At 47.1% G+C, this 8,178-nt stretch overlaps 2 protein-coding genes across 2 annotated transcripts; one reads left to right on the top strand and one right to left on the bottom strand.

Annotated features, from left to right (window-relative positions):
• Positions 1 to 19: 19 nt before the first annotated feature.
• Positions 20 to 4,352, bottom strand: hacd1 (3-hydroxyacyl-CoA dehydratase 1). The gene is made up of 7 exons (XM_003968045.3): positions 4,180 to 4,352; positions 3,308 to 3,425; positions 2,896 to 2,914; positions 2,720 to 2,808; positions 2,472 to 2,593; positions 994 to 1,172; positions 20 to 903 (listed from the first exon to the last, which is right to left on the bottom strand). Exons 1-7 carry the CDS (start codon positions 4,296 to 4,298, stop codon positions 821 to 823), a joined length of 729 nt encoding a protein of 242 aa, XP_003968094.1. The 5' UTR covers positions 4,299 to 4,352; the 3' UTR covers positions 20 to 820.
• Positions 4,353 to 5,155: 803 nt separating this feature from the next.
• Positions 5,156 to 8,093, top strand: LOC101074715 (transmembrane protein 236-like). The gene is made up of 4 exons (XM_029842946.1): positions 5,156 to 5,436; positions 5,588 to 5,660; positions 6,147 to 6,270; positions 7,163 to 8,093. Exons 1-4 carry the CDS (start codon positions 5,165 to 5,167, stop codon positions 7,858 to 7,860), a joined length of 1,167 nt encoding a protein of 388 aa, XP_029698806.1. The 5' UTR covers positions 5,156 to 5,164; the 3' UTR covers positions 7,861 to 8,093.
• Positions 8,094 to 8,178: the final 85 nt, after the last annotated feature.

Raw genomic sequence — 8,178 nt, 5'->3', positions numbered from 1 at the left:
GTCACAAAACTCACAAAGTACTGAAGAATTTACTTTATTGATTTTCACATTTGTTCATGTGGATTGAAATATTATCCAGTGACTTGACCTTTGCTTTATTCCTCCACTAACCCAGATTACAAGAAAAAAAGAGATTTTCTGAGATAATCCTGGGCTACAGTTCACTAACATTTCCCCTCAATCGTGTCACATGCCGACTTCCTGCTTTGCATCAGATCCGATCAAGTCTCTCCTCCAGCTGCGATAGCACCTTTGGACGGAATCCAATCATCTTTCTGTCAACACCCGACAACACAAAACACAAGACTGCGAGCGTTCCCCACAAACGCTGACGCGAAGCGCATCAATCTGATGTTTAAGACGCCATCTTGTAAATTAAGCCGACACAGGAGACATGAGAGCGACATTAAAGAACTAAGCGGACAAAATGTTAAGTGTATGAGAAACCACGGGATTCATACAGACGTACACAAAAGAAGCAGCGTATTGTCTAAATGTAGGTTTATTCTTGAGGTATGAAAGAACCAAATACTTGACATCCCAATGGTTTTTTTTTTCTTTTAACCTGCCAATCGCCTCGGCTGGGCTCAGTCCAGGAGAGAGGGACAGGTATGTTTCTTATGTGAAAAGGTGCAGCGAGGCCGGCGAGAAGAATAAATAACCCAAGATGATCATCAGCTTCCGTCTCAAGTGCCCACAGTGCTGGAATGGTAAACGTGTTTCCACTTAGACGGTAAAGCTCCTCTCTGTCCCGCTCGGGGGAACAACGTTGCCAAAGATCAAGCGTGGGAGGTGATGGCGGCGTGGAGGCGGGGCCTGTTTAGTCGTCCTTCTCCACTACGACCTCTCCGTGAAGCACCCTTCTTCTCTGCCGCAGCATGTGAAAGTAGAGCTGAGGAAACACTGGTGACACAATGCACCCCCCCCCGACATTTATCAGATTGTCATTTCATAAGTTCACATCAAATCTGATGGCAAAATCAATCTCCTTACGTGGGATGTAGGACAGCATGATGACGATGAGGCAGTAGTAGTAGTCGAACGACACGTTATACAGGTTGGGGAGTCTCATAGAGTACATTCCAGTTCTGCGCACGAACGGCAGAGCAGAGTAAATGGTCATCAGCTCCCCAACGACTCCCACAGGGTAAAAGACGATGAAAAGGTTGTATCTGCGGGGGAAGGGGACACACAATTTTCACTCAGAAATTTCTCAAAATCACATGTATGTTAAAACAGACAGGACTAGATGCCAAAACACACACACGCCACACTTGGATGCACAATTCAGACCAAAGTTGCAACTCCAGCTCTATAACATATGCATTTAAGTTTACATCGACGTCGTAGGACGCCACTCTCTGGTGAGCAACAGCGTTTCAAACTCAGCGTCCAGATTCCGCTCAGCCGTGCCGATATTTGGCGGTTTTCTTGTAGTTGTTGGAAATCTATCGGCAACTTTTAACTTTCTCGAAAAGTTGAAGGACGGACAGAAAGCGAGGACGCTCCAAAAAACACATCGTCGCTGTCTGGACGATGATTTAGAAAGAATCAGCATGGCTCAGCAGGTCTGTAGCCAACATTCATGCAAGGTTATTGGTGGGATTATTACCACAGACACAAAAATCCATTAATGGAGCGCCAGGGGAAAAACCAGGCTGGGTTTAAGTAGAACACCCAGGTGGAAAAGACTGTTGCCCGGCCTCATCTCTTGGATGAGTGATGGAGCCCCCAAAAACTCCAACAAGCTCTAGGCCACCAGCTCAGAAAGCCCTGCTCTTAACCAACCAGTGGGAGGCTCTTTACCTCCCGTTATACCATAATATCCCCAACACCGTCACTCTGGGTGACAGAGACTCTCCACTCAGTCCAGACCGCAGCGGCGGCTCGGGGGAGTGTGTCAGCGGATGCGAGTGAATCTCTGGACACACATTCCATGACCAAAACAGATGGTCTTTAAAAACGGGAGCAGCTGAACTTGAGCCCCCCCCCCCCCCCCCTCCCCTCCAGGGGCCTGGCATCTCCTCGGTGCTTTAAAGAAAGACACGAGGCGTGTGGGGAAGGCCCCAGATTCAACACCCAAGACGAGCAAGCGGATCGCTCTCGAGGTGATCACACGACTCGCAGAAGCAGGAATAATAATAAAAATTGTTTTATATTGATCTCCTCTCCTCAGAATAATCTCTCGCCTTGTGGGTGATGTAATAGGCGGGTTTCGGCGTCACGGGTCAGACGCTCGGTCCGTGGCTGTAGCTGTCGGTGTCTACAGCTGATGGCCGTCTCGGGTTTCAGCTACAGTAGCAGAGAGGCATGACACTAACGCCATGACATCATTCGCAGCGTTATCAGGAAGGAACATCCGGACTCATTTTGCACAACGGTTATTATTTTCACCGTCGACTCCGCCGACTTGCTTCAACATAAAAACGCAGCAGCATGCTCGCATGCACAAGCCACTCCAGTTGCTCCACCTGGCCCATTTGATGAAGAACGGCAGGTGGTGCAGCAGCTTGAACGTGTAGTACGAATATCTGGTAATTTCCGTCAACGTCCACACGACCAGGAATAGGATTACGCTTTCTTCATTCTGGATCTTGATTCAAAAACACCATCAATACCACAGGAAGGAAACGGGTCTTTACACGAGCCACACCTGACGTGTGATGCTGTGAAATGAAAGTTAGAGGAGAGCGGAGGGAATCGGCAGAGGGCCGGTCACCTGGCGGATGCTGCTGGCGATAAACCAAACCATGAAAATCCGTGAGAAGACTTGAACCCCAGTGACGATCACGGATGTCCTCACAATTCCTGCAAAACAAAAGAAAGCGGCTGCAGAGACGAGGGCACCCACGTAAATGTGGTTACCTTTTATTACAATTGCAGTCCTAAACATACCGATGGCGCAATGTCCCACCTGTAAGACAGGACACATTAGACGTTAACTTGGACGTAAAGCATTTTAATAAAAGTAAAAAAAGCAACGTGCTACGTGTATAAACTAAATGATTTTACTAAAAATACCCAGAATCCTACCCTGGTACTATTTTGCTGCCCAGAAAATTCCTCTGAATCTTGCGTAACACCCCCATCATCGCTAAAAGTGCATAATAAACTCCACGGCCCGGCTGACGGCTGTTTTATGTAAACGTATACGATACATATGCGCGTGCACTTCTGTGAAAAGGACTGCGACGAAATAAGCAGCGTGATAACGGCAACTGTGAAACGTGCCCTTGTTTGGACCCTCAACGACAGCAACAGACCAAGAAGGTTCTTTAAAAGAGGACGGTGTTGATATTGTTCTTACCTCAACTAATGCGAAGGTCTGGAAAAACTTGAGCGTCCGTGCTATACTTCTGTACAGACCCTTGTGTGTTCCTTTCTGGATGTAGAAGCGCATCATGGCCATGGCCAAAACCAGCCACCTGCAGATCCAAACAGGAAGCGTGACCTATCAGGTTGGGGATAAATGTTCCCTCGCCACAGATTCTAGTCCAAAACAGTAAAATCTTCCAAAAAAATAGCAGTAATTTGTGTTTAAGTGTGAATTCTTGAGGCACTTATTTCTAATCAGGATTAACAGGGAGAGAGGCTGGAATACACTCACCACAGTGCACACGCACACGGACATGGGTGCAATTTAGAGACTCCAGTCAATGTAACCTTTTTGGTCTTTGGGAGGAAACAATATAGGTGCACTTGTGATTTTAATCTATTTGTCACGACAGTTTCCCCTGAAGTTCACACTCAATCACCAAGTGCGACCTTTGTTTTTAAACTAGAAATCTGTCCATTGAGCAGTTTTAATGTCCCAGACCTGGGCTCCAGTGTCAGAGGAGCCCGGCTATACTTATCACTGCAACTGTCGGCAGCGCTGCGGGCCTCTGACGCCGCAGTCAGCCCTATTTGGACACGGCTGCAGCCACCAGCGCGCCACCCTCCCCGAACACTCATTCATTTCCAACACTCGCTCCAAATATTTCCGTTTTGTCTTCTTTTCGGTCAGAAACCCTCACACAAACACACAAACACCCATCTGAGCTGGAACTGACGGCCGAGCGCGCTGAACAGGCACTTTGGGTTTGACACACAGTCCTATAAACAGCAACACACGCTCATGGAGCGGCGAACTTGCGCCTCCTATTAAAAGCCGACGGGGGGCCACAAGTACGCGCTTACCCGGCCGTCATGGCGATGTTGTAGAAAGTGAGCCATGCCGTAGCGAGGGCGCTTTTCGTTCTCTTCTTGTTGTTGTTTTCCTTCTCCTCAACCGCGCCGTCCTCCTCGCTGGACGCCATGGTACCGGGGGCAGGGTGGGGAGATCGGGAGGGGAGCTGACAGCTGGGGTGGGGAGGGAGGAGGGCAACCGCGGGGTCAAACATCCATCTATTCGGCCCCTTGCGCGGTGCTGGTACTGCGAGTGCGCCACCTGCCGGCGGTCTGGAGGCGGTGTGAACGCCTTTTACCACAAACTTCAACCGCTTACAAGACGTAGCAAAGCATGAAGTTGGATTTACTGGACATTTTAAATGTAATATTGTTCACACCAAATTATTGTTGATTCAATGCATCAATGCAAGTTAAACTCTGTTTTTTGGGGAAAGAAACAAAACACAGCGTGACTATAGATTCCTTATTTACCCAGCACTATAATCACATATTAAATGTGCTTTTACTCAAGTTTAAGGTCATTTCCTTAGTCATGGTTACTAGCCTAAAATTGGTGCTTGGAGTTATTTTAAGTGCTAACACTCATTTTACTCAATTTATTAATTTACATTATGTTTGTTTGCCACTAGATGGCAACATTTAATTGGCCGATCTCAGGTTGTTGGCATAAAGACTGAATTGTGAGTTTCATGGAGTACACACATGTTTATCATTGTGTAAAGTTTGACAGACTGTTTGGATCCGTTATAGAGAGCAGTGAGCCAGCCAGACATACATCCTCTCACACAATGCCTAGTGCAGTGTAAGCAGTTGGGCGAGCGGAGAGCCAGGGCTGTGGTGTGTGGAAAATGCTGGTGGAGGCACACAATGCATTGGTCTGAGGCCTGCCCTGCCCTGCCCTGCCCTGCCCTGCCCTGAGAGGGACAGGGGCTCACCTCGCTGCGACAACAGCCCCATCTCTCTCCCTTCTTTTTCTTTTTTGAGCTGCCACAACATGGGCTCAGGGGGAACACTGAAGTTTGCCCTGTGTGAGGTGCTGCAGTTTGCAGGTCTGTGCGTGCCACTTTTCATCGTGATGCAGAGGTTCGCCGTCATTGTGGCAAAGGCCAAAAGCTCAGCGCAGCCCCCCGGTGATGGCAGCACAGCCTACTGGTTGATTGTGGCCTCCTCTGTTGCCTATATCACCTCCACCGCCCTGTTGGTCTGGGTACCCCTAAAGTACATGGTTTTTGTGAAGAAGAAGTTCCTCATTGGGAGGAAGAAGTGGTAAGTTCCTCGTGCTGCTGCATAGCTGGAAACTGACCACCTGAACAGGCCTGTCGGTGATTGTGGACTGCGCTTGGCTTGGAAATACCATGAGTTAGCAAGTCCTGCATCGCCTTTGTCTTCCTTCCTTACTTTTTTGTCTCTGTATCAGGAGGCCTGTGGCCCTTGTTTATGTGATCCTGGCTACATTACCCTGCTTTGCCTTTCTCATCGCCAGCTCTGAGGTATAATATGTTTCTTGAATATTATTCCTTTTCTTTTATTCATTCTGGTAATCTTTTTTATTTGGTCTTGATTCAAGAGTTTTGTATTGTAAATGCTTTTTGGGTGACTGGAACTTTACATATGAGGCTAATTTTGCATAAAATTCTACATGAGTGGATACAAGGTGTTGATTTCTTAGGGACATTTTACATCTACGGGCCATGGATATCAACCTTATGGCTAAAGAGCAAGTAATAAGCTTGGCTCTTCTTCCTGCCCTGGTCACCCTCGTCAAATCCCCCATTCATTAGGCACATTTTCCCCTCCTTGCTGATCAGGTGCTATTTGCAGTTTTGCATTGCTCTTGTTAGAGTTTAAGATGACCTCTAGCGACTTTACATGAGAGCAATGACTATATGAGTAGTCCTGACCTGCCCCATGAACCTATTTCTCTCCTCTAGAATGAAATCTCCTCCATTCTGATGTTACTTTGGCTGTTTACTCAGGTCCAGATAAATAACAACATCAAACATGACACGTTCATGGAGATCCCCGTGTCGCTGGTCCTGTTCTCTCTCATCTGTATTGACGTTGTGGAAAGGATACGCCACTGCAGGCTGACTGGCCAGGGTGAGCGCAACGTTCTAGTGACACGTTAGCCAAAGCGCTCATACAGTGCTTTGGCTCCTGAACTTTCCTTTCCCAACTGCTACGGTGATGTCTGCCAGGCTTTACATTGCAGAACCTCAGCCAACGCTACTGAGATTGCACAGGAGGTTCCAGAATCTGATGGTGGGAGGACATTATGATGATATAATCCTCATGTTAGGCTGATGAAATGCAAAATAATGGCAAAAGTCAACCTATCTTCACCAAACAACATGCGGAACATACACATACACTCCTAAAAATGCATTTCATAACTTTTTAGATAGAACTCATCGAAATAATTACGAAAATAATTGCTTTCGTAGGCTGCGACTGTTATCTATTAAAGTCAATGACACGAGACAGCTGAAAGGGGCGCTGCTCTTCTGAAGTTATAATAATTATAACACATTTAATTCCTTAATTAAACTCCTTATTCCGTCTAAAATCATTTAAAAGCTTTGATTTTTGCAGTCTGGTTTGGCCCTTAAAAATGGGCCGTACCAGAATGGGAATCCCGGGTATAGAGATGTCATCAGAACTCCCAACTTTTGACCCCTCGGAGATAAATGTTAGTGCAAATGGAGGACATGAGCAGGAAATTTCATCCACTTCTTGTAACATAGTGCTGACCTGACAAAACCTTATTTTTCTTTATGGGTGGGGGTGGGGGGTGTAAAGCATTTGTTTCAAATGTGCAGCGAAAAGGTGACCTTATTTAATCAGAATGGCACCTTATAGGTCTTTGTTAACACAATGTGTTCTGAGAAAACAGAATTAAGAAATGAAATTGAAACAAACGCGCCATACATGAGCAGAATAAATAAACTTTTATCTGACTGATCTGGTCAAATCTCCTATTTTTTTCCCCCAGCAAATGATTTGGAAAGAGATGCAGACATCCCAACCACTCTTCTCACACATGTGGAACAGGTAATGCCCGTAACCCCCATTGCACCAGCTGTGACTGGACCAGCGGCGCCCAGACAAGGGGCCCAGAATCCGATTACACCAGGACCCAATCAGCTCAATGACAGGAGCCAGAACGGAGCAGGTGCTCGGCCAGAAACCAACGGAATGGTCCCGGGAATACCAAATAATCCTGGGAGACCGTTTAACACCTCTGCACTCAGCTCCCAGTCAGGGAGCACCACACCCTTCCGCATACCTCCGTACGCCTACACGGGTCCGCTGAGATTCTTGTGCGCCAGTGACGCCCGAGCAGATGTATTTGTGGACAGCTTCATGTTCTGGATGGACACAGTGGAGATGGTGAGGGTGGCAGGACACCCCCTGGTCTACTACTCCGGCTGGGTGTTCCCCATCTACATCTTCAGCTACCTGTCATGCCTGCGCGTGGTGGTCATGCCCCACAGCCCGCTCCTGTCCTCCCTTGGGGTGGTGGTGCAGGATTTACCCTTTTTCTTTGTGCGAGTTGGTCTCACGGCCTTCTTTGGCTTCGTCACACCCATCCTCTACCTGATGAAGAACCTACTGGTTTGCCTGGCCTTTGTCTATTTCAACTTCATGACTAAGCTGAGGGTTTTTAACACCGAGCGGATGGTCTTTTGAGAGCAACGACTCCTGATGCGATTTGTTAACAGGCATGACCACACTCGGTTGGGGGGGGGGGGTAATGTTTAACGGTACAGAAGATCGTGTCTCAAGTGTTATGCGTCATCAACTTTTATACCTATACTTTTTCAAACCTGTTACTTTTGATATTTTTCTACAATGATTCAGTGCGGTAATTTGCATTTTTTTTTGCTTTGTTGTATCACAAGAGAACCACGCGTGAGTTTGTATCGCTGATATATTTTGATAAAATCAATAAAGCAAAATATCCGATGATGGTGTGACCCTGATTGGCAATAAACAGCTGTGGATGAA

The sequence above is a fragment of the Takifugu rubripes genome, chromosome 10, assembly GCF_901000725.2.
Source record: "Takifugu rubripes chromosome 10, fTakRub1.2, whole genome shotgun sequence".
Lineage (NCBI taxonomy): Eukaryota > Metazoa > Chordata > Actinopteri > Tetraodontiformes > Tetraodontidae > Takifugu > Takifugu rubripes.
The sequence above is the reverse complement of the archived record's forward strand: the minus strand, read 5'-3'. Positions and strand labels throughout refer to the sequence as shown.

What these genes read in the sequence shown, in the direction of transcription:
- hacd1 (XM_003968045.3), bottom strand. Translation starts at nt 4,298, where the DNA reads ATGGCGTCCAGCGAGGAGGACGGCGCGGTTGAGGAGAAGGAAAACAAC. An exon ending in TCGCCAGCAGCATCCGCCAG is followed by an intron (nt 2,594 to 2,719) that starts GTGACCGGCCCT and finishes TTTTGAATCAAG; the next exon opens with ATCCAGAATGAAGAAAGCGT. An exon ending in CATGCTGTCCTACATCCCAC is followed by an intron (nt 904 to 993) that starts GTAAGGAGATTG and finishes TTGTGTCACCAG; the next exon opens with TGTTTCCTCAGCTCTACTTT.
- LOC101074715 (XM_029842946.1), top strand. Translation starts at nt 5,165, where the DNA reads ATGGGCTCAGGGGGAACACTGAAGTTTGCCCTGTGTGAGGTGCTGCAG. An exon ending in CTCATTGGGAGGAAGAAGTG is followed by an intron (nt 5,437 to 5,587) that starts GTAAGTTCCTCG and finishes TCTCTGTATCAG; the next exon opens with GAGGCCTGTGGCCCTTGTTT. An exon ending in CTGCAGGCTGACTGGCCAGG is followed by an intron (nt 6,271 to 7,162) that starts GTGAGCGCAACG and finishes TTTTTCCCCCAG; the next exon opens with CAAATGATTTGGAAAGAGAT.